We start from the raw sequence: 26,482 nt of genomic DNA, 5'->3' as shown, positions 1-26,482 counted from the left end.
TAAGAGTTTTTTAGGAGCTGTAATTACAGACGGAGTATATTTCTGTGGTGAAGAGAAATAAATATTTCCCACGTCGCATCCATGTGATTGTTGTGTGGAAACAAAGAAGGAAGTTTTTTTTTTTTAAAGCGTTGATGTGGTGCACAACTGTTAAAGTCCAGAAAAGAGAAAAAAAAGGTGCTTTGTCCTTGGAAAGCGGTCCAGAGCGAATCACCGACGAGAGGGGATTGGCCGAGGAGCGAGAGGGAGTGTCGAGGGGCAGCGAAGGAGCCTCCAGGATGACTCTGAGAGGAGTGGACTTGAACGTCCGCACAGTCCAGGGATTGGCTGCCGGCGGCGAGTCTCCGAAGGAAACCCGAGTGTGCCAAAGAAGGGGAAGTGTATGGTGGGTAAGAGGGTCAACTGAAGGAAGGTTGTCGGGGTGAGGAGAGCAAAGTGCCTGTGATAGTGAGAACGGAGCAAAAAGTGGCTAATGAAGTGTTGATAGGGTAGCAGGAAGTGAATCCGAAGAAAGTAGGACAAAGGAATTATTTCCTGTAATATATATCCAGCTTGATGGGGAATCGAGCCCACATGTAAACCACAGAGTGACACACAGACCATAATAATCACCCGAGTAGTAGGCATAGTGACAAGAGCCGCTTTTCTCAGTGTGAGCAACATCATCCTCCTCCTCATGCTGCCGTTGGCCTTAACCGACGCCGGGTCACTGGGTCACCACTACCTTGCCATGTTCGAGGTCACCAACATGCTGAAGCCCACGGAGACCTGGAGGGAGGCGCTGCTGGACACTCGCGTCATGGACCTCTTCTTCACGGTGAGTGGCCTCCGTCAAGTCGGCTTGCATGCCAGGAATTTGAAGCACTTAAAGTCTACAAATATCTCTCTTAACTGTGCTTCGTATCACGTCGTCTAATCTACACAGATTACATTTCCCTCATTAAGGATTGAAGATATAATTATATTATAATGTCTTGTACAATGATAAATATTTAACAGTGTCCTGGCATGAAGGGTCTTGATGCATTTCAAGCTTTTTTTTTCCAGCCAGATGATTTATGGTCGCTTTACCATGTGCTCGTGTTATTGTGTTACTAGTCGGCAACTGCTAGGTGATGCATGTGTTTATTTTGGTGCTCTGACTGGTGTGTTTAAAGAGGCAGCCTGGGCTGTTGGAACAAACCGATCAACTCCTCTTTCTCTCAGCATCCGTTCATACTCGGACATACTTCTACAGTGTTGCTTCTTTTCTACAGAGTTTCTCATTTTTTGGATACATTTTCTGATACACTCAGGATTTGTCGATGACCATCTCACACCTTTATATGTATCTCTCTGTCGAGGAATTTGTGGAATGTAATGTTGTGCACACATTAGGGGACATGTTTAAACTTGAGGCTCAGGGGCCCAATCTGGCCCGTCAAGTCATTTCATGTGGCCCGTCTTTTATATAGATTTGTATTCATATGATGACCTATAAAGATGTCGGTGTGGATAATATGGATGTCAACAATTATGGTGAAACTGATGTTGAAGGAGAGGAATTTGTTGAGATAATTAAGAGCCTTAAAGTATAAAAAGGCAATGTCAAGATCAGATAAATACTTCCTATGAGGTAAATTGACATTTTGTTTGTTAAATTGTTAAAATGCTAAAAGACTTTTGGCCCCTTGTTTGATTGATCTTGACAGCCCTGGATTAGAGGAAAGCAAAGACGAACTGTATTATTGTATTATCCGGGACAAAAACACACATCACTCTTGGTTTTAATCCAAAGTGAACATAAGTGTGAGGACATTTTTGGATGTCTTTTTGATTACTTGAATTATTTCGTGTCCTGCTCTCCACATTTTTTTTATTTTGTTATTCATTTCAAGCTCACTTAGCCTCCTGTTTCTTGATTCAGATAAATAGAGCTGCATGTCTGTCTATGACTTTCAATTAAATCGAATCTAATCTAGTAATAATCTAATCTAATATCTAGTCTAGATCTAGGGTCAAACCCACAGATTAATTTTATGTGCGAGATGATTGGCTAAAGTCGATTCATGTTAATACAGTGATCTATAAGGATGTCAGTGTTTAAGATAAGATGATGAACATTTCTTATTTATGTCAACTATTATACAGGGACGTCAAATGGAGGAAAACATTATGTTAAAGGGAAGTCATTTTCTTCCTGAGGGTGTGATTAAGTAAGTAAGTAATATTTATTTATATAGCGCTTTTCGAGACCAGGGTCACAAAGCGCTTAAACAATCAAAACAATACTCAATAAAGTACATACTTTAAAGATCAAGATAATACTGAGAACAACACAGGAGTTCCAGAAATTCAAGGAAAAGCCTGAACAAATAGAAACGTCTTAAGATGTTTCTTGAAGGAGTCAGTAGACTCCATCAAGCGCAAAGAGAGAGGAAGATCGTTCCAAAGCTTAGGAGCAACAGCCTGAAAAGATTTCTCTCCTCTGGTCCTGAGCCGTGTTCAGGAACTATAAGTAGATTCTGATCCACAGACCTCAGAGCCCGAGCTGGGGTGTAAGGCTGGATCAGATCAGTGATGTAAGGAGGAGTCTGACCATGAATAGATCTGAAAGTAAGAACCAGAATTTTAAAGTTGATCCTGAAAGAAACTGGAAGCCAGTGAAGAGTTTTAAGGACCGGAGAAATGTGAGTTCTTCTACTTGAGCGGGTCAGAATTCTCGCTGCAGAGTTCTGGATCAACTGCAGACGAGACAGATCCTTCTTGTTAAGACATGAAAACAAATAAAGAAGAACATACATCGATAAAATTAAGATATTTTAAGCCTCCAAGAAGAAGAAAAAAAATGAAGTCAATCATTTGGCCATTTATGGAGCGCTTAGTAGCCAAAACAGATCTTTTTTTTAGGTTTAGATGGTTTTGTATAATATTCATCAAGAATATTTTATATTCTTTAAAAGTACACAATCATAAATTATTCATTTTTAAGTTTTCAAATTGGATCCCAGACACAAAAGAAAAGGTTCAATTAAGAAATGTTGGGGAAGAAAAAACAAATGATTTCTAAACTATGCAGATTTCCTCCCACAGTTGTGTTTGATTACGCTTCGATTCAAATAAACCGCCTCCGCAAATGTAATTAGAGTTTCGGGTCGAGACGAAAGTTCCCACAGACTCTCACCATCAAGGACGGGATTGAACAATAAAAATTCTTCCGCCGTGAATTCAACTGTCTCCCATTTTTATGGTGGGTTCTTGTTACGGCTGGAATCCGGTGGGGGGTGGGGGGGGGGGCGTGATTTGTGTTGGTTTAAGTTTTCAAACCAGTCTCATCCTTCACTTTGGTATTTCTAGTAGCGCGACAGTTTGTTGTTTTAAGACGGTTGTGGCACCGTCAGCTGTCGGCGTGTGTGCGTCTTGCGTGTGCTGGAACATATCTCTTCCCTGGGGAGCGTGTCGACCTGAGCCCCGGCGTTGTCTCCGTGTAGTGTGTGTTTATGTTTAGGTGTGCGTTTGATTTAATGGGGTCCCACGGCTGTCTCAGCTGCTGGGGTTCCTCACCGTTGATGGGCAGCATCGCTGACCTGTACATACGTGTGTCTGAAGGATCTGCTTCTATGTCTTGTTTTTTTTTTGGTCTTCTTTTGAGTCGCACCGTCAGGGTCACGGTCTGCGATACATGCCAGGATTAGTTAACCTCCCTGGGATTAGAGGCCCCTGTTAACAACCATAGCAAGTCGCCCCTCATTCTGCTTCAACTTGTGTCGAGGCCCTTGGGGGGGTTCAGTGTTCTTTTGTGGACACGTGTCTGTCTCGCACGCTTGATGTGGTTCCAGGATTGAACGGAGAGATGGTCATAAATGTTTAGTTCACGTGCCCAATGTGCCTTTTTCCACGATCAAAACTGAGTTTTATATCGCTATAATGTGTGTATAATGTGATTAAATCCATTGTTTCATATCGTTTCATCTTTATAAAATACATCACTGTTGATTTACTCTTATCTACTCGTAGAATCTTAACGTTAAGTCCGACCCGTCGTATTTTCTTTGATGTTTTTTTATTGTTTAAAGTTAAAACACAAAGTCTGAAATATCCACTGCCAAGAAGGATCGTCTCAGGGGTGCCATTGGTAACGAATCGCATGTGCTTGACCCATTAGAGAGACCATCAGGAATAACTGAACCCCGGTGTGAGGGTTTACAAAGAAGTTGACTGTTCAAAGTGTAGTAGTAGTGTAGTAGTGTAGTAGTATAGTAGTGTAGTGTGGCACTGATTGAAGATATACTGTAGCTGTAGCAAGATGGTTACTCTACATATTGTTCATATTAAATCTTATCAATGTTGTTAGGAGCTGCTGGTCGACTCTTTTATCCAAACGAGGCTGGAAAACACTGACAAGAAGATAGATGTTCTGTTGGTTTGCACAGTAATCATAGTTTGTCGTCCTCGCCATCCCTAAGAGTTCCATCCGTGCAGGTTGAAGATGTGATTCATCTCCACTCCAGATTCATCTCAGAAATGGAACCGGTGTCTAGTATGAAGGAGAGGAAAAAAGTCTGTAAAGTGTGCAATTGTGTTTCTCGATGGTGATGGAAAATGATGGAGAGAAAGAGATGCAGCTTCGACGGCGCTTTGAATGGAAGATTGAAACAAAAGTCGGCTTTTATTTTTCCAGACAATTTGTGTTTCCATTTTCATTTCATCAAACAATAGATGTAGCTGCTGTGAAAATGTGTAACACCTTACAGCAGGGGTCACAACTCAACTGGCCGGTGGGGGGGGGGGGGGCACCAGAGGTATATTCTTGTCCAGACTGGGCCACATGCTGGGGGGTCTTTCAGCTGTTTTTCATGGACTTCTTTGTTGAATGTTTCGTGGTTTTCCATGTGTTTTCACAGATTTCTATGTTATTCATTTTATAAATCTGTTCAATCTATATAATCAAAGTCGTATAAACATTTGATGTGGCGCTCTTTATTACAGAACCATGTTATACAAAGATGGAGTCCCCTTCTTATCCCACACCCATAAAAACCCGCCGCAGAACATCATCTCAGGGGCCACAAATGGCTCGGAAGTTTGCGACCCCCTGCTTTACAATCTATTTCAACTATTCAAATTAAGTTTTTAATAATGCGTTATTCGACCATTTAATTAAGTTATTTTTTCGTCTGGTATATTCTGCAATCAGAATCTATTCATTGTCATTGCACATAGTACAACGAAATTTGTGAAAAGTTCATCATCCGGACTATTAAACTACATTAAAAAAAAACACAAAATGCACAAGTAAAAAATACAGATAACGGTACTGATAGAGGAGCAGTAGAGGTTTTATAATATTTTTCGGTTATAAAAAGGGCAATGTTTTTTGTTTTTTTTTAAAAAAATTTAAGGTGCTTAATCCATGAATTCGTTCAATACAATAGTTATTACGTATTTACCACATAAGGTTTTTGGTAGGTAGACTGTAAGAGAGAGTAACTGGTGGTTGATGTGCGCTTTAAAGCATTGTATCACTACTTTGTGTATCTTTTTTATCCATTTTATAAAATGCAGACCGGTTGCAACACAAGAGCTGGTTTTTATAATGGTCGTCCCGAGGGCGGTGCTATTTAATATAATTGAAAACTGGTTAAAGGAGATTTAATCCAGCGGACAATAAGAAATTGTGTCTCATAACCAACATTCATGTGTAAGTGCCGCTGGCAGAGTTGTTATTGGTTTATAGCACACAAAGAAGCCACTTTAATGGAAGGGCAATCATCCCAGTCTGCATTCTTAAAATGCTTCCTGTTATCGTCTGCTCGTCCATTTATTCCTCTCCCCTCTGCTGTAACGCACTCTTAAAGGCGCACATGTTTTGTTTTTTTCTAACTATAGTTAAACTCAAGGCGACTGACATTACTGGCATCGTGGGGCTCATTCACTGGTGCAGCTGCTTTTTTCTGAACTCGTCTCTCTCCGTCCTCTGACCTCGCACCGTCTCGCCCTCCCCTTCCTATCCGTGGATCCACTGCTCTGCTGTTCTTTCACAAACCTCCTCCTGAAGCACTGGAGTGGTTTTTACTCTGAGCATCCGAGATCCTCCGAGAGAACTCCGGGGCACTCTGCTGGAGAGAGACGAGGAAGGAGGGGCTGAAATAATAAAGAATTTGGGAGGAGGAAGTGAGCTCAGGAGTGGAAATGTGTGGAGCGAGAGCCGTGGAAGCGAGCGGAGGTTGAGGGACCTCTTCTGTGATGGGGGACATGCAAAAGTTTGCGGAGCCGCTAATGAAAGTGTCACCTCGGATATCGGTCCGGTCCGGATAATGGGAGGCAAAGACGTGGGACTCGCCTGAGAAGAAGAAGAAGAAGAAGAAGAAAAAGAAAAACAACCCCAGGTCTCCTCAGGAACATACTTGAGATCCAGATGTCTGCATAGTCTCCTCAGTGGAAACACATGTTGCTCGGCGATGACTCGCCTCGGCTTCCAGCGCTGCCACCTTGTCGCGTGCGCTCGTACGGCTCGGCGTGACAGCTCGCCGGAGTGTGACAGCTCACCCCTGAGATGAGACTATGAAGACGCTCTTTTGCCTCCAAGGATTACAGGTTCAGAAGATAATTGAGAATCAACTCTTTGGTGCTTGTCATTTGGTGGTTCACACCAGTGAGTATTTCTAACGCTTCCCGGGAATAATCGGCTCTTGTTTTTGGTGACAGGATCACCTTTTTAATGGTCTTATGACTTTTCTTTACTCGTGTGTCGTTCTTTGTCGTCTATTTTGAGTCGGGGCTCCCGAATGTAGCAAGTTATAAAGTGGGTTTTTTCCTTAAAAATAATGTTTCTGGAAATATTTTTTATGGCAATTCTTAGTCTATTTTGTGGTTTTTAATACATTTTATATGTTTTAAAAGAGGCCTATGTTTATTCTGTGTGAAATGATGAGATAAACAACTTTATACAGTTGAAGTCAATTTCTTTTGAAATAAATAACGCAGTGAAAATACCAGCATCTTAAAATACAGCATATTTGGATCACGTCGTTCGTTAATAGAACCTAAATATTTGTAATTTTTTTTAAGGCGGCAAACTTGTGTCTGTTGCCGTCGGAAACCATTTGGTTTCTAATAAGATAAATTAACTTGATTGAATCATACATAATTTTTCTTATTTGGGATTGGTGAACTATAAACTGATGTATAATCTAATGTAACCATTTAAAAAGAAATCATGTTTGTTTGTCTTCATCATTATTTTCATACACAATATGTGCCGAGATGATAAAATGTTTGTGTCATTGTTGAAACTAGACTCATTAATATGCACTGATTCATTAGCTTTTATTTTAGTCAATGTTGTGAGCCGTTTTATAAATGCTTATAAAAGGTATTGTATTTCAATAGAATATTGAATTTCTGTCCGGAAAATAGTGATGATACGTTGGATAAAACGATGAGACGAAAAAAAATAAAGTCCTGCGTTCCGCCACCATCTGATGGACACATGTTGGCTTAAACATTTCCATCGACCCTGCTGTGTCTTCGCTTATATCTGTGATGTGGAGCCAGTTGTTGATTTTCTTAACATATTCTTCACTTTTTAAATATTGATACATTTGTGGGGTGAATTCAGTTCTCTTTCTTTTCCTTTTTAAAATTGTCTATATATGGACACCATGTTAAATTCATTTTAAACATGATTTTTGTAAGAATAATTATAAAATGAATATAACAAGCTACGGTAATGCAATTCTCTTGTATTTGAACAGAATGGTGTTGACACGTTCATGTTTTCTCCAGGTGCACAGGAAGATTAGGGAGGACTCGGATATGGCGCAGGACTCTCTGCAGTGTCTGGCCCAGTTGGCCTCCATGCAGGGACCGGTCTTCCCCGACGAGAGCGCCGAGGTCTCTTACCTGGCCCACCTGGTGGAGGGTCTGCTCAGGATGATCAACGGGTGAGTGGATTAATCTGTCCGCGGCGACGCTTGTGTAATCGCCTGCTGCTTATAGAACGACGTGATTTCAAACAGCCGACGCTAACCAACATAAAGTGACTCCAGCTGAGTTCCGCCTATTACTCCGTATTAATAGTAAGCAGAATGAATAATGGTTCCATTGTGTGCAACATAGTGTTCGGTCCTTAATGACTTAATGGAGACACGATCCGAGGCAATGAAACTGCAGTTCAGTCGAACATAAACATCTGGTCATCGATTTACATTTCTCCGCTCAGAAGCGACTTTAATCAATGTTGGCCGTTTTTAGCTTCTATTTTCTTTTAGCCTTGTTTCGCAGAAAATGTTGGTGAATCCTTCTTTAAAAAGGTACCAACTGTGAAGCTCAATGACAAGCATTCGTTCAGCGATTTGATCCCAAAAAAATGTCCCTTCACATTCTTATCCTGCTTTGTAGTTACACAAGGACTTGAAAAGTTATTTTAGACCGCCAAGACAAATTCCGAAAACTTGTGTTTACTTTTATCACACGACAAAATTGGGTAACCAGGTTTTTGTCGTGTTGTTCTTGGAGGTTACAAATGTCTTCATTCGTTAAATCACTAAGTAAAGTAGTGTTTATTTAGACTCACACGATCAGCTCAGAACATTTAAGCTCAAATCGGATTAAAAACAAATGTTTTTATCGTTTATTTTAATTAAATGCATTTCATTGTTTGTAGAGTTAAAACTACAATGTCATTTTCTCTTACGGTGGATTGATCAGCAGCGTTTTAAATGTTTTAACTATTTTCTGATTTCTTTATGCAAGTAAGCAAGTAAGTAATTTGTGTTTATATAGCGCTTTTCCAGACCAGGAGTAAATAAAGTTAAGATTTTTTCCTTAACATGATATAAAACAAAGATTTTGACATAACAACACAGTTTTTCCACTTGTTTTTTAATCATTTTAGTTACTTGTATATATGTTTGAAATTACTTAAATATGATATTTTGAGAAACATATTAAAATAAATATACATATTGATCGATGGGTTTATCTGATGGTTTCACATTAAAATAATGTTTCAAACTATTAAGTATTTAAGGTAATCCCTCTAAAAGTTTTTGTTTTTCCTTTTTCTTTTTCTTTATTTAATCACTTTTTGTCACTTTATAATTTTTAAAATCTACCAACTCATATTGAGAAGCCAAACCATGGATAAGAACAATTACCAGCAGAAGAAAAGGTCACATAGCATCAGCTTATCATCAACATTTACGAGAAATGTACGATGAATGATAATAAATAAATGATAAATGTACGATGAATGATAATAAATAAATGATAAATGTACGATGAATGATAATAAATAAATGATAAATGTATGATGAATGATAATAAATAAATGATAAATATATGATGAATGATAATAAATAAATGATAAATGTATGATGAATGATAATAAATATATGATGAATGATAATAAATAAATGATAAATATATGATGAATGATAATAAATAAATGATAAATGTATGATGAATGATAATAAATAAATGATAAATATTTGATGAATGATAATAAATAAATGATAAATGTATGATGAATGATAATAAATATATGATGAATGATAATAAATAAATGATAAATATACGATGAATGATAATAAATAAATGATAAATGTATGATGAATGATAATAAATAAATGATAAATATATGATGAATGATAATAAATAAATGATAAATGTATGATGAATGATAATAAATATATGATGAATGATAATAAATAAATGATAAATATATGATGAATGATAATAAATAAATGATAAATGTATGATGAATGATAATAAATAAATGATAAATGTACAATGAATGATAATAAATAAATGATAAATGTATGATGAATGATAATAAATAAATGATAAATATATGATGAATGATAATAAATAAATGATAAATGTATGATGAATGATAATAAATATATGATGAATGATAATAAATAAATGATAAATATATGATGAATGATAATAAATAAATGATAAATGTATGATGAATGATAATAAATAAATGATAAATATATGATGAATGATAATAAATAAATGATAAATGTACGATGAATGATAATAAATAAATGATAAATGTACGATGAATGATAATAAATAAATGATAAATATATGATGAATGATAATAAATAAATGATAAATGTATGATGAATGATAATAAATAAATGATAAATATATGATGAATGATAATAAATAAATGATAAATATATGATGAATGATAATAAATAAATGATAAATATATGATGAATGATAATAAATAAATGATAAATGTATGATGAATGATAATAAATAAATGATAAATGTATGATGAATGATAATAAATAAATGATAAATGTATGATGAATGATAATAAATAAATGATAAATGTATGATGAATGATAATAAATAAATGATAAATATATGATGAATGATAATAAATAAATGATAAATATATGATGAATGATAATAAATAAATGATAAATATATGATGAATGATAATAAATAAATGATAAATGTATGATGAATGATAATAAATAAATGATAAATGTATGATGAATGATAATAAATAAATGATAAATGTACGATGACCAATCATTTGTATTAACATTCACAACAAATTACAACAAATGTGAACATCAAGAAATTAAAAAATATATATCAACAGATTCATTTAATAACAAATAAATACATTTGAGCAAGCTCAAAAAGAACAACTTGAAATGTTACTGTATTTAAATTATATTGAATTAAAATATAACCATATAAAGTAATAGTAAAACATGATTTGCTAACATGTTTAAAGCACATAGTTGATTATGGGATTGATGTTTGGGTGCAACAGTAAGGGCAGCTAAGATTGTCTAATGTTTGCGGTTCTAGTCCAAAGTGTTTTTACTTCATTTCAAAATAAACACGAGTCATACAAACATCTGTATCCACTCAGTAGGTAAACGACAAATAAATTAATATTTTACTTTCTTCTTAGACTTCTGCTGTTTAGTGTTTAATGTCAAATCTAATGTTAAATTCCCAGAGGAGGCTTGGCGTTCAGATATAGATGGAGAATGTGTTCTTCACCTGATCAAGTATATAATCCACCAGACACTCATGTGATTACTTTCCAAAATGAGCTCCCTGACCGCTCCCAATCCACGCTTCTCCCTGTGATCATCTTCCACTCCTTTTCCACTCCTCATAGCGGCTATTGCAAAACAATTTTCCTCTTCCTCTTCTAGTTGTCGTAGAGATTAACGTAAAATCACAGTAAAATTTGTGTCACTTAAAAAACTTCTCTTCGCATAGTTATCAGAATTTTACATTTATATGGGTTTGTTTGTTTGAAAGACCATATGATTCAGGTATTTACGTCTGTTCTTGGTGTGTTCACAACATAACAATTCAATTTCTACAGCCTTCTCTGATTAAAACTATAAATATGAATGTAAAACACTCACTTTACCAAACTATTTAAATATTTATTTGAGTCTACATCTGTATTTTAATGTTCTTTTCTTAGTCTATTGTACTGAGTTACATAATGATCTTTTAATTGTTGATGCAGACCACATCTAAAAATTAAACCGCTTTAGTTTCCTACCCTTCGTTGAACATTCTTATATTTAAAACAAAGTCTTCAGTAATTTGGCTTGTATCAAAATAAGTGTTAAGAAATGTACTTGTAATCATGCAACAAAAGTCGTTATTTATTGTGTGATAAACCCTATAAGTGGTAGTTGGTGTGTGTAATGGCATAAACTTACTGATTATATATTCACTTAAAATAGAATGACACCCGTTTTTAAGAATTATCATCACAAAGATAGTGTAGCACCAATCCACTGGGTGTACATTTCTAAGACCAAAAGCAAGGCTATTAAAATAAACTTTTACTTTGGGCATAAAATAACATAAAATTAAAATAACGACGTCAAAAAGATTGATCATGACATGACCTAACATATAATTGAAAAGCTTTCTGAATTTAAATTCCCAGTCGAAATCAATAAATGTATGAAGACGTACTATTGAAGAATCAAATTAATTGTGCGCAGAAATAAAAATATGACACTGTTTGTAATATTTGGTAAGATGTCAGAAACGTGATCCAGTTTGATAGTTTCACTATGTCTGTATGTTGATCCAGTCGGAGGAGGAATAAAATCTGAAATAAGAATCTGGAGCGAGAGCTGCCTGTTGACAGCTAATGGAGCGTCCACTTGTATATACAACAGTGACACTCGCTCGATCCTCTGTGACCATGTGATTAAGTGACTCGCCCCCCCCTCTCTCTCTCTCTCTCTCTCCTCTTTGCTGGGCTCCGTCTGTAATCACCTATTCTTGGAGCTTTTTTCCTATTGCCTCATCGGAAAACCATGCAGAGGGATGGCCGATCTGCAGCGATTGAACTGTTCTGTTTGCAATTTAATTCCATCTGATGGAGGTCGGCAAGTTCTCTCCCGCCGTCACTCCGGCCGAGACGGAAGGAGGATCGAGGGCTTTATAGACGCTGTCAATCATGGGAGCTTGTCGGTCATGAGAGCCGTCAAATATGTAATTCTCCCGTCCATCGTTTAAATGAATCTGTTGTCGGTGAAAATGATTCTTTATAAACATATTATCTCCGTTTTTAAACTGATTTTACTCACACTTTGGAAATGTCCAAGATGAGTAAAATTGAGGCACAGTTAAAACTTCATCAACGGCAGAATACCCTATTTTGAGGACATTCATTGGCCCCAAAATAAAGTTAAAAATAACAGACATCCGTGGGTGGCCTTTTTTCTTAGGCACGCAAATACCATCCTTTTGAATCAGCCTGTTAGTATTTCACAAGCATGGATTTAAATGTATATCGATGAGACACAAACATCTTAGGAGCTGAAAGGATGATTCACTATTGTTTGTTTTTACTATAATGGTTGTATTTAATTTACCAAATTGATTCAAGAGAAGCTGTCTTGGTGTTTGTGAACAGTGTAGTGAAGTACACTGTAGGAACACACATTTCATATTCGCAATTAGTGAAGATCAAATTCCCATTCCTTTTCTTAACTTTAACCTAACTTTTACCAGTATTTAAAGTCTCTGGATAAACATCCATAATCTACATTTATTAAATTATCTTAATCACTGGCATCTTTATAGGTCAAGATATTAATGTGAAATATCTTGTAATTAATCTGTTTATTTTAACGAAACCATCAAGCGATTTTTGCACATGTGCTGTAGTTGTTCAATACATTTTCCCATTCATTGTATGAACCTTATGTACAGCGAACAGAAATCTTTATCATCAGACGTAGAAATCTGTCATTATGTGCAGATGAAACATTTATTTCAGGTATTTTTCTAACATTTTCAATTCATTCTCAATTCATACATTCTCTCTCTTCCTGTTTACACCATAGCGAGGCCAAGCTACGATAACAATAAGTCTCGATAGAAAAGCGTGCGAGGTCGAGTCACACACACACACACACACACACACACACACACACACGAGTTTTGGTTAAGGATCAATTTTCATGTCGGTTTCCAAAACCTCAGTCATCCGCGGGTAAACTGGAAATGGACTCCGCTTCGGCCTCGGCTTCAACCCTGAAGAATGGAAAGATTCCTTCAGGCCAAAACATGCTAATAAAAAAAGGGAGAAAAAAAAAGCAGCTTTTCATTTCCTCAGTTCAGGGGCTGAATGTTCGCTCTTACCACTGGATCTGACTGGACTGTATTTATTTGGTTTCATCTCGTATCGGTCAAAAACCCAGAGACTGAGTGTAAGAGGCAAGTATGAGCTTTTTGTGGCTTGTTGCTGTTACATGAACACGCAACAAAAACATACTGGCTTCGATATGTTTTGAGGGGAAACTCACCCTCAACTATTTTCAAATTCTATCCAGTGACTCATTTATTTTGATTTTTGAGATCGACACAAACTCGGCAAACTCTACTTCGGACCTCGACGGCCTGGTTTAGCCAAGATTTTGACTGAAATATTCAACCTTTACGGTTCATGTGTTTCCTGGCGACTTACTTCTGTGTTCACTGACGGATCTGGAGGATATTTTTGACAATAGCTATTTAAGGTCCCTTCTCTGAACAGAATATTGTGTTTTCAGTTTAATTTGTTTGTTGCTGTTCCACCTTTCACGTTGTGGCGACTCTGTCTTCATCACTTCTTTACCATTTACTTCTTTTAATATTTAACCTGGTGAGCTCGACCACTATATTAAATGTATTTAAAAACCATAGACTCATCGCTCTTTTCCTTTTTGACTAAATAAATATAAGGTGTCCCTGAGAAATATTAAATGTAAAACCATCCGTTGTATATTGTTGTATAAAAGAGAAAGCACTTGCAGTTGTACTGTAATTAAATAACATGTTTTTATCTGCATTTGTAGGATCGAGGTGGAGGACTCCGAAGCCGTGGGCGTCTCCAACATCATCTCCAACATGATCACGATGTTTCCTCTAAATGTCTTGACGGCTCTGCCCAGCGACCTCTTCACCTCCTTCATCAACTGCCTCACGGTTCTCACCTGCTCCTTCGGACGTAGCGCCGCCCTAGAGGAAGTGGTGAGAATAGAAGCATTTATACGCAGGTGTGTAGAATGAGTCGAGTCATTTCGGTTGGCGTTTGATCCGTGCAGCTGGACAAAGACGACATGTTCTACATGGACGCGTACGACAAGCTGCTGGAGTCCTGGCTGCTGCTGGTCCAGGACGAAGAACACTTCGCCCGCGGCTCCTTCATCCAGCAGGCGATCCAGGTCTTCAACTCGTACATCCAGTGTCACCTCGCCGCCCCCGAGGGCACTCGAAACCTGGTGAGACTCCGGCTCGCTCGACGAAGTCCTTGTTGCCGCTTTGACGCTCACTCTGAGGATCTCGCTTCCACAGTCCGTCAACGGCATCGCGTCGCACGACAACGAGGAAATCAACGAGCTGCAAGAGGACGACCGGGAGCTATTCTCCGACCAGCTGTCCAGCATCGGTATGCTGGGACGTGTGGCAGCTGACCACTGTATCCCCCTGCTCACGAGGTAAACACACGACGTGCAGTATCGCAGCATTTTAAATAGTAACACATCTTAAAAACATTTGTTCACAACATACAGTCGAACGCTCGATAATGTCGCATTAATTTAAGCGATCAAACTTTTACAACCGTGTCTCTAAATGACCGTTTTTTTTGTCGCTGACTTTTATTATTTTTAACTCATTTTTTGAATTTCCGCTGCAGTCTCCTGGAGGAGCGGGTCACTCGTCTCCACGGTCAGCTTCAGAGCACGCAGCAGCACCTCATGGCCTCGTCGGACCTCAAATCCGAGGACCGCAAAGTGCTGGATGAGCTTTACGAGGACATCCACTGGCTCATACTGGTCTCAGGTCAGCTCCTTTTTTTTTGATCACGTTGATCCATTAATGGAACGATCTCACAGTTTTACACGACAACCGTCGTAAACGAAAGCTGACGACGCACCATCGTGACGACCTATAAATGTGTGTTTTCTTACTCGGTCGTCGTTGTGGTTTTTGGCTGATTCCAAAACGGTCTTTTAGTTGTCAACTCCACCCAGAACCATCTCAGATACCTAATGAAACCTTCTCGCAGGGCTTTGTGGAAGAGATCTCGCTGTAAAACTCCTCGTCAAAAGTTAAATATTAGCAGAGAAATCCTGGATTTGTGGTCAAATAAATGGTAATAAAAGTGTTAGTTACACACAAACACACAAAGCCAATGTGTATTAGTTTGTGTATTTGTTTTTTTTAAATATATATGAGGTTCTGTACTTTGGATTTCTAAGATCTACATTGAGTTAATTTAATATATTGTTTTCTAAAAAAAAATTATGCATTTAAATATTTACAAAACATAATGAGATAGAAATACATTTTACATAAAGACATTGTTAGAAAATGTAAATTAAAAAGAAAAAATACATAAAAATGAACAAATGTTTTTGTTAACTCTGAAATAATTTGGTTGTATTTCATTCTGTGACTTTGTTGTATAACGTTTACTTACTTACTGTGTGATTATATTGTAAAGTGACCTTGAGTTTTCTGAAAGGCGCTTTTAAAAAAATGTTTTTATTATTATTAATCTAGATCTTTACCACGAAATATTGAAACCGAGCATGTCATAACTGAAGGTTGTTGCCATGAACTGAAGTTCAACCCGACTAGCTGGGACTCATTATTAAGGTTCATGCTTTCGAAGAACGAATCGGTTCTCTCTCTCTTGCTGCTTCGCAAAGTCCTGTCGTTTAACTTCAAGGGTATAAAGAGAAGCTTTATTTCGTTCTCCCTTAGTTTCTCTAGAAGCTATAATGGTGCGATGGAAAATGACTATATTCATATCACTTTACTGAGACGTAACTCATGATAAAAAACACTTTATATTATATTTAAACACTATCTATCCTTTTTTACTGTTCCCTACTACACTTAAGTTAGATTTTACTATATTAGAATGTTTTATTTTAATAGTTAATATATATGTTTTTTTTTATTATGCCGTGGGAAATTAAACAATTGTGATAAAAAAAAAACAAAAAAAACATCTGTAGTTAAAATGAGGTTCCTTAATATGTCTAGACTAAAGTCTTAAATGTTTCCATATCCAAGACATCACAACAAGTTTTGTCCTGTCAGTATTTTTCTGGTGTGTATCCTGTGAGGGTCCTGCAGCCTCTTGTTACAGCAGCCGGGGGCCGACGTGCAGCAGCGGAAACTCTTCCTATCGTATCATATTTAAACAGTGCGATGGAAAATGTATATGAAATATCAAAACGTCTGTAAGTCCTCGTCATTTAAAGCCTAAAAGAAAAGTTACTGCTTGATTTGGAGGACTTGCATTATGATTTTTCAAAATTAAAAGCACATTTATTCCTGTGAAACTGTGAATCATTCCATCAATATATTTTACTACATTTGTTGCATCACCTTCGACACCCTGGATCAAAATAACAGCATTTATAAATTAAATAGAAATGTGTTTATCTCAATGTTACTTTTGGCACGTAATAACGGGTGTTCTTCCTTCTGGCTCCACACAGGGCACCTATTAGCAGATGATGTTCAGGGAGAAACCCCCCAGATCCCTTCAGAGGTTCTGAACTTCTCCATTAAACAATCAACAGAGGTGGACATCAACACGACACTACAGATCCTGGGATCCCCCGGGGAGAAGGCCTCCTCTATACCAGGGTCTAACCGGACCGACTCCGTCATCAGGTACGGAAGGAAATACAGTTTTTTTTACTTCTTAAATGGATGTTTAATTGTTAAAACACACAAAATACTTGCTTGTGAAGTGCAATGTAAATATAGATGTGCAAGAATATGTTTTTGGCTTTTGTTTCTGGTCAGATATCATCACCCCTCGGGTGTTAACATGCAGAGTGACAAGTGTGGATCACGTCTCAAAATCTTCGTCCACAACAATGTCAGACATGTGTAGTTTAGCTCTCATTTGCTCCCTGCAGTCCTTCACAATTCGTCGCTCTTGCCCACTCCCAAAATAAACACTCGTCGTTTGTGTTGAGAAATTCCAGCACCGAAGCCGTTCCCTGCTTTCTCTGCCTCTCGTCGTGAGATCGTGACTATGGTTGATGGAACTTAACTAGAAACATCAACCAAATTAACTTCTTTTGTTTGTTCTCAATTTGTTAAGGATTATAGTTTCAACCGGAACCATTTTGAAATGTTCTTTTTGTGCAGCACATTCGACAGGCCTGATTTTTTTGTGTATTTTGAGAAGAAAAACTGTCAAAAAGACATTGAAATGTGATTATTATTTAGTATTCTTTCTCAAGTACCATTGCGTGCTTTTCTACTGTTACACAATGAGCCTGTTGTTATTTCTTTACGAGTCATATTTGTACTTTTGCGAGTCTTTATTATTTTATGCCACAAATTAATTTGTATATTTCTTACCAAATTGATTTTAAGAATTTGGTAAAAACTTGTATTTATTCCTATATATTCAGTGCATATATATATATTTTCCTTCTTTTATCGTCTCCTGTTCCTCAAAACTACATGGCAGGTAAATTGAAAAGACAAATGTTCAGTATAATATCCATACATTTCCAGATAAGCAATGATTTATTATACTCGCAGTATATAATGGGACCTGAGAGGTAATTTAATTGCTCTCGACCGAACACAGAAAGTCACATTGACAAGTATAGCTGGTCAGGGCTGTCAGTGATATTGTCCGCTGAAGGTCAGTCTCTGTATCCGAGCTTGTCGTGAGTGTGTGTCCGTGTGTGTGTCCGTGTGTGTGTCCGTGTGTGTGTGTGTGTGTGTGTCAGCGGCAGCAGTGACAGGATCGCAGAAACAAGCGGTCGATGGCATTAGGTTTCCTAATAGTGGGTAGCGACCTCCACTCCGTGAATGTCAACGTGGTTTTGTTTTCCGCAAACAATGTGGGGGCCGAAGCGGCAGCGTCCCCAATAATCTGCTCTAATCACTGGATCGCACTGTCCTTTTGTGGCTCTGCAGATTGTCTTTCACTTAATGAGCGGTTCTGATCCGATCACTGCCGCGGCTCGCGTCTTGTTTATTTCAAAAATGATGGAGAACGAACGTTTAATCAAGAGAATCAAAGACGAACGCCACAAATATGTAACAAAGAATTCTCGCAAGATTATAAATAAGGGATATAAAAAAAAAGGAATTATATTGTTTTTTTTTTTTTACAATCTTACGTTTCAAACTTAAGTCCGTTCTGCTAATAAACTGTACGTCGCTAACATAAATGCTAAGCTGCTATATTTAACATTTGATATTTGGATGAAAATCCATGTGTGCTCACTTACTTTAAAGAATATACTTTATTGAATATTGTTTTGATTGTTTAAGCGCTTTGTGACCCTGGTCTGGAAAAGCGCTATACAAATAAAAATGAGTACAATAGTTGAACACTGATGAACATTTTAAGGTGAATTAAAGGTTTATATTTCAGGTTTTGACACAACAAGAGACATAAAATTGTGAATTACATAAGTAAAAAGAAACTAATGCTCCTCTTGGTGTTTGTTTCCTGAACTACTTTGACATTCTTCTAGCAGCTTATAAATATTCACACAATCTTTTTTTACTTTTCAATTATTCTCCACCTATATGTGTGTCCACCACAATATTTGTTGTTCCTTCTCTTTTGCATTAAAATATGCATTTATTTCTTCACCTTCTGCTTTTTCTTATTGCACATGTTTTAGTAAACTTTTGGTAAATCTGCCACTAATGGCTCAACACACAGGAGCTCAACTTAATCACACACGGGCCCAATATCTTTTAGCTGTCTAAGTTAAGTAGTTAAGAAGTTAAATGTCTACTGTATCCACCTATTTGTAGTAGAATTCTGATCTGTATATTCCCTTATTATTCTTTCTTTGGGCTCAATTTATTTATTGTCTTTTTTCTCCTTCACCAAACAAATTCCTTTCCTTCAAAACTATCTTATTTTTGACATCCATAATCTCTTTTTTTAATCTCATCTTTAACATCTTTATAGGACATTAACACTATATTTTGTAGAAAGATGTTTTTATTCCTGCATCGCATAAATTAAATTAAATAAAACCTACAAGATGTGTTTCCCTAACATAATTGCTAGTATTACATGTGTCTACAAGATGTATTTAATTCATCGATCACTGTCTTGTGATTTGGTTATTTTGCTTGAAATAATCTCTATGAAATGGTAACAAGTCGACTGTTCTGTCCAGGTTGCTGTCTGCGGTGCTGCGGACGTCAGAGGTGGAGTCCAGGGCGACCCGAGCGAGCCTCACGGAGCTGTTGAGTCCACAGATGGGGAAAGACATCGTGTGGTTCCTCAGACGATGGGCGAAGACGTACCTGCTGGTGGACGAGAAGCTCTATCAGCAGGTGAAGGAACCACCTTCTGATATCCATCTTCACGACGTCGTTTGCTCACGTCTTCTCCTTCTGGCGGACTTCCAGATCAGTCTTCCCCTCAACACGGCGTTCGGCGCCGACACGGAAGGAGCCAAGTGGATTGTGGGATACCTTCTGGAGAAGGTGATCAACAACCTGTCGGTGTGGAGCTCGGAGCCGGAACTGGCCAAAGACACCGTGGAGCTGCTGGTGACGCTGGTGGAGAAACGGGACCGGTGAGTGGAGACCGTGTGACGTCAAGTTGACCCTTGTGCTATATCAGGGTCAAGGTGACTTCGAAGGTCCGAAAACAAATGTGTTTGTGGTATCCCTTGTGTTGTCCCTGTGTCAAGGTCAACGACCTCCCTGGCTTCCATAAATACATATGCAGTGGCTTTGAGTTTTTTTCACCTTGACCCAGAGACGACAAAAGGGATACCACAAACACATTTGTTTTCGGGTCACTGTGACCCTGAGATAACCCCAAGGTTAAAGCGTCAACTGCATTAGTTGTTTTATAGTGTTTTTAAACATGAGATATTATAATATGGAGATTGTAATGAAATGTTTTCATAGTACAGTAACGCAGCAGTAAAACGACCAGATAAAAAAACAACATAACATAGAAAGTTATTGTCAATTCAGGGTCATCTGGTTTTATTTCCTCAGAAAACTTTAAGTACGTTCTTATCTCCAACACCACCATTATTTAATGATGCTAAGCTAATGCGCAGCATCGCTAGTCTCTTCTTCAACAGTGAGATCTTTAACTTAAAAGCTGCATCATATGAACTTCTGCGTGTGTTTTGTTTAGAAAAGTTATTGTTTTCTTCTTTCTGTTGAACGAGAGATGACGTCCATCTTTTGTTGCATTATCGGCCCTATTGTTCCAGGAACTATAGTCTTGTTCGGAGCAACTCCCTTTTTTCACCCGACACTCCACAGATTATCCGCATTGCTGTATAAGCCTCAGGTGGTAAAGAGAAAATCTAAAACTTATGGTGTTTGATGAATAAAAAATTGTTTTGCAGTTTGATTCCATTTCATGATTTGAAGAGAAAATTGAAAAGTTTTGGAGATTCACGATCATTTGTTTGTCGTTTGTCCCTCAAGGGCCAACATCGTGGTTCAGTGCGAAAGCTGGTGGAACCTGGCGAAGCAGTTCGCCAGCCGCAGTCCACCGCTGCACCTGCTGTCCAGCTCCGTGCAGAGGACCCTCATGAAGGCGCTGGTTCTGGGCGGCTTCGCCAACATGGACTCTGAGAACAAACAGCAGTACTGGGCCGAGGTACTGCGTCACGTTTCTGCTGCTTTTTAATGCACACTGCAATATATCGAAGGTTGAAATGGTTATAATACCAATATGTTTAATAGTTAAAAGACTATAAATTAAAAAAGATTAACTTTAGAAGTAGTAGTAGTGGAATTAGTAGTATTGGAAGTATTAGTGAAATTAGTAATAGTGGAAGTAGTAGTGGAAGTAGTAGAGGAATTAGTAGTAATAGTGGAAGTAGTAGTGGAATTAGTATTAGTGGAAGTAGTAGTTGAAGTAGAAGTAGTGGAAATAGTAGTATTGGAAGTATTAGTGAAATTAGTAATAGTGGAAGTAGTCGTGGAATTAGTAGTAATAGTGGAAGTAGTAGTGGAATTAGTAGCATTGGAAGTTTTAGTGAAATTAGTAATAGTGGAAGTAGTCAAGGGATTAGTAGTAATAGTGGAAGTAGTAGTGGAATTAGTATTAGTGGAAGTAGTAGTTGAAGTAGTAGTAGTGGAATTAGTAGTGGAAGTAGTAGTTGTGAAAGTAGTAGTGGAATTAGTAGTGGAAGTAGTAGTTGTGAAAGTAGTTGTGGAAGTAGTAGTTGTGGAAGTAGTAGTGGAATTAGTAGTAGTTGAATTAGTAGTAGTGGAATTAGTAGTAGTAGTGGAATTACTAGGGAAGTAGTAGTAGTAGTGGAAGTGGTTGTGGAAATATTAGTAGAAGTAGTAGTAGTGGAATTAGTAGTTGAAGTAGTAGGTTACAAGTGGAAGGAGTTGAAATATTTTTGACTTAATGGATTTATCAAACTCAATGTGAAGAAAAAACATTTATTTTTTTAAATGTATACATTTTTTAAGTTCAATTATTTCAACAAAATAAAATCAATGTTCAAATAAAAAAAATCTAAATTTAAAATCTAAAACTATGAATTAAAAAGGATTTACTTTAGAAAAATATTTTTGAATAACTGGATTTAGAATATAACTTTATTTGAAGGAAAATGTTTTTTTGTTTTTTTATTTCAAAAAAATAGAATCAACGTTAAGATATATATTAAAAAAAAGGTAGAATTTAATTATTTAAAAAATAAATACTTAAAAACATCCAAATAAAAAAAATCACGGATTAAAAATGTGAAATTATAGCACTTTTATTAGTTTACTTTTCATGTCATTTACAAAACTAGTTTAAAGTGAGATGATGTTGATTTATAGATATTGAAATGAAGCGAGAGTTTGTGAAATGGATAATTTAATTAAAAAAATAATAATTTTAGTCGTAAAAGAGAACATAATCTATCATACATTTTATTAGTGAATTTCAAGACATTTGTTTATATATTGATCTGACCTTGTTTGTCATCACTCAAACTAAATGGTCAAACACACACGTGTGTGTGTGTGTGTGTGTGTGTGTGTGTGTGTGTTTCTGAAACATAAAAGGATGGATCAGACTCGATAAACGTGGTCGATAACGTCTCCCCAGAGCGTCTCTCTCCTCCCGAGTGTATAACATGATCCTCGTCAAGTTCCTGGAGGCCTTTGTCTTAATGGCGGACAGTAGTAAATGGGGGTGCAAAGCCACGACGACTGCGCCGTAATTACGGTGGTGATGCGAGCGAGACTGCAGCTGTTGCTGCTGCAGCTGCTGCACATCAACTGGGATGAAGGCGGGAGCCAACAACTGATCAAACACTCCTCCAGTGTCGCACATTCTTCGCTCTCCAAGATCCTGCTTTTGTAATGGATCTGATGGAGACGAAGAAAACGCTCTTTAGGATGGAACGAAACACCCCTTATCTTAAATATCAAGGTTTATTTACTTACATATTTATTTGAGTTGATGATTAATAACAGGAATTCTATATTGTTAGGAAATAAAAAATATATATATATTTGTTGTGTTTTCTTTCCTCATTTTATTTGTTGGTTGTTTTATTAATTAAATTCCAATATCAAATACATAAACATTTTCACATAAAAATTTTCGTGACAGTTCCAAGTGAATTATACATTAGAGAAAGAAAGGAAAATTATGACTGGAAAAAAAACAATAAATAAAAAAAAAGATGTTAAGATAAATACATAACCTAAATATAAAATAATGAACATTATTGTATATTTATAGATGAGAACAGAATATTTACTGGATTCGTGTTTACATTCATGTACAGACAATTATAATAAATATATTTCAACACAGAAAATAAAATAAGGTTGTTGTTATTTATAGTATAAATATGTTTTAATTATTATTATTACACTGTATCATGATACAGCATCAGCTGCTTCATGATGCATCACCAACCCTAACATAAACACAGTTTTTTTCTTACAGAATATGCAACAATAAACCGAGATTTAATGATTATTTTTCTTTTCTTTCTCATAAATTACTGCTGATTGAGATTCAAATTCTAAAAAAGGGTGTATCTCATTATATTGGTCATTAATAGTGGTGTTTAATGTTGCTTTTTATGATTGGTATTATTAATAATGTTCAACTGAATAAATTGCTATAGTATATTTAAATGTTTTAAACACACATCTGTTCTCTCGCCAGGTGCTGCATCCTCTACAGCAGCGGTTCCTCAACCTCATCAACCAGGAGAACTTCGCCCAGATCTGTCAGGAAGAAGCCGTGAAGCTGGAGATCACGGCCACGTTAGAAGCTCTGTGTGGAATCGCCGAGGCGACGCAAGTGGACAACGTGACGCTGCTCTTCACCTTCCTCATGGACTTCCTGTCCAGCTGCATCGGCCTCATGGAGGTGAGAACGCCGAGAGTTATTTATAGAAAATGAAATACTGAGTTGTTTTGGTTTCTTTAGGTTTACAGCAACACGCCTGAAACCATCAACCTCATCATCGAGGTGTTTGTGGAAGTCGCTCACAAGCAGATCTGCTACCTGGGAGAGGTCAGTCCCCATTGTTTTGGACCACAATTAGTACTTTTTTACAGTTTGTCATATGTGCGAGTCATATACACATTAAGTGTTTGTCATTTTATCATGATACTTTACAAAAATGTCTTAAAAACTTAGTAACAAAACATCCAAGTACAACATCATTAAAATAATACATTTAAAATTTTGCTAATGAGTCTTTATCTAAGTTGCTCTATAAAACTAACGTATAAAACCTGAAGCTTATCTAGGTCACAAGTTTTTTTTTAGTTCATTTTTGTGAGTATATTTTACTATTAGTTGAACTCCTAATAATATAAATCATTATGAATCTTTTCGACAAAAAAATTCTCTTTTTAATTTCATTTTATTTGGTCTTTTTTGTGAGTATTTTTTGAGAAAAACATTATTGAAAATAAATCTGTTTCAAACTATATGTGTAAATATATATATTTTTTAAATACAATAACAAGTTAAGTTTATTTTTCCTTCTGTTTTTTTTTTTATCATAATTTCTAATGTAATTTTTCTATATATTCTATTATTTAAACCACATGTGTCAAACCGGTCCAGTAAAGGGCCAGGGTGGTGCAGGTTTTTGTTCCAACCAGTCAAGCACACATGAGTTGAACCAATCAGGCGTCTGAAGACAGTCATCAATTAATTGTCAGTCGGGTGTTGCTTGTTAAGCCGACACCTGATTGGTTAACTCATGTGTGCTTGACTGGTTGGAACAAAAACCTGCACCACCCTGGCCCTTTACTGGACCGGTTTGACACCCCTGATTTAAACCATCACAACTTTTCTTTGTGCCTTCTTTATTTCTTTGTCTTGACCTGTCAGATGTTAATTTCTCCACCAGATGATCCATTCATCTCTAGAGCTATAATCTGACCCACGGCCGTTCTTTTTGTCCAGGCCAAGTCCATGAAACTGTACGAGGCGTGCCTGACGCTGCTGCAGGTTTACTCCAAAAACAACCAGACCAGAAAGCGCTCGGATAAGACGGCGGAGGAGGACCAGTACCAGGACCTGCTGCTCATCATGGAGCTGCTGACGAACCTGCTCTCCAAAGAGTTCATCGACTTCAGCGACACCGGTGAGTTCAGCCGCCGGAGCCGCCGACGGACGTTCACTTCCTTGAATTAAAAAAGATTAACTTTAGAAGTAGTAGTAGTGGAATTAGTAGTATTGGAAGTATTAGTGAAATTAGTAATAGTGGAAGTAGTCGTGGAATTAGTAGTAATAGAGGAATTAGTAGTTGTGGAAGTAGTAGTTGGGTTGGTGATGCATCATGAAGCAGCTGATGCTGTATCATGATACAGTGTAATAATAATAATTAAAACATATTTATACTATAAATAACAACAACCTTATTTTATTTTCTGTGTTGAAATATATTTATTATAATTGTCTGTACATGAATGTAAACACGAATCCAGTATATATTCTGTTCTCATCTATAAATATACACTAATGTTCATTATTTTATATTTAGGTTATGTATTTATCTTAACATCTTTTTTTTTTATTTATTGTTGTAGCTTCTTTTTTTTCCAGTCATAATTTTCCTTTCTTTCTCTAATGTATAATTTACTTTGAACTGTCACGTAAATTTTATGTGAAAATGTTGATGTATTTGATATTGGAATTTAATTAATAAAACAACCAACAAATACAATGAGGAAAGAAAAAGTAAAAAACAAAACAACTACTTCTGCTCAACTCGAACCTGGTTTCCTGCAGACGAGGTGTTCCGGGGTCAAGATCAAGCGACGCCGGCCTCCACGCCCACGGTATCTGCAGCAGACGTGGTTCTTTATGGCCTCAATATAGTTCTGCCCCTCATGTCTCAGGATCTCCTCAAGGTACTCTTTGTCAGTCGACTCCTGTGAGGAAGTTCACCTCTAACTCTGACTCTACTCTCCTCCAGTTCCCGTCTCTGTGCAACCAGTACTACAAGCTCATCACCTTCATCTGCGATATCTTCCCTGAGAAGGTCCCTCAGCTGCCTGAAGACCTCTTCAAGAGTCTCATGTTCTCCCTGGAGCTGGGAATGACTTCGTATCCTCACCATGCAAACCTGATGTTTGTGCTTGAACTTGTACATGATAGGAGTGTGTATTGGCAAGAATGGTGATTAGATATGTATCACAATACAGGGACAACGATATGATTTATACTGTTGTTGTATAAGTCGATACTGTAGTAACAAGTATATATTTGTAGTATCGTCGAGGACTTGACTCTGGTGTTCCACAATTTACAGACCATGTGACTCTTGACGAAGTCGTAACTGCTTTTGTGTCTTTTGAAACCAAAATATTTCCAAACATCAGCTTTAAAAGCTGCTGGAGTCGACTGTATCCTCTCGTCCTCAGTCATCACCTGCTGCTGCTGAGGATGTAATGATGCCACCATCTAGTGGCTGCAAGTTTAATTACAACAGAATTAGAATTTATT

The 26,482-nt window shown here is 37.0% G+C and overlaps 1 protein-coding gene across 1 annotated transcript in view; it reads left to right on the top strand.

The window, feature by feature from the left end:
- Positions 1 to 26,482, top strand: part of xpo4 (exportin 4) — a 46,997-nt gene that overhangs the window by 17,518 nt on the left and 2,997 nt on the right. Inside the window, exons 7-21 of the mRNA XM_087803996.1 lie at positions 711 to 817; positions 7,768 to 7,925; positions 14,349 to 14,523; positions 14,598 to 14,774; positions 14,848 to 14,990; positions 15,191 to 15,336; positions 17,010 to 17,187; positions 19,689 to 19,848; positions 19,924 to 20,093; positions 20,971 to 21,145; positions 23,678 to 23,884; positions 23,945 to 24,031; positions 24,938 to 25,118; positions 25,766 to 25,887; positions 25,953 to 26,083. Of these exons, the coding sequence (XP_087660122.1) occupies positions 711 to 817; positions 7,768 to 7,925; positions 14,349 to 14,523; positions 14,598 to 14,774; positions 14,848 to 14,990; positions 15,191 to 15,336; positions 17,010 to 17,187; positions 19,689 to 19,848; positions 19,924 to 20,093; positions 20,971 to 21,145; positions 23,678 to 23,884; positions 23,945 to 24,031; positions 24,938 to 25,118; positions 25,766 to 25,887; positions 25,953 to 26,083 (2,317 nt within the window). The remainder of the gene's footprint in view (positions 1 to 710; positions 818 to 7,767; positions 7,926 to 14,348; positions 14,524 to 14,597; positions 14,775 to 14,847; positions 14,991 to 15,190; positions 15,337 to 17,009; positions 17,188 to 19,688; positions 19,849 to 19,923; positions 20,094 to 20,970; positions 21,146 to 23,677; positions 23,885 to 23,944; positions 24,032 to 24,937; positions 25,119 to 25,765; positions 25,888 to 25,952; positions 26,084 to 26,482) is intronic.

The sequence above is a fragment of the Callionymus lyra genome, chromosome 12 (genome assembly GCF_982586985.1).
Source record: "Callionymus lyra chromosome 12, fCalLyr1.hap1.1, whole genome shotgun sequence".
NCBI lineage: Eukaryota > Metazoa > Chordata > Actinopteri > Syngnathiformes > Callionymidae > Callionymus > Callionymus lyra.
Note: the sequence above shows the minus strand (reverse complement) of the source record. Positions and strands in the feature narration are given on the sequence as shown.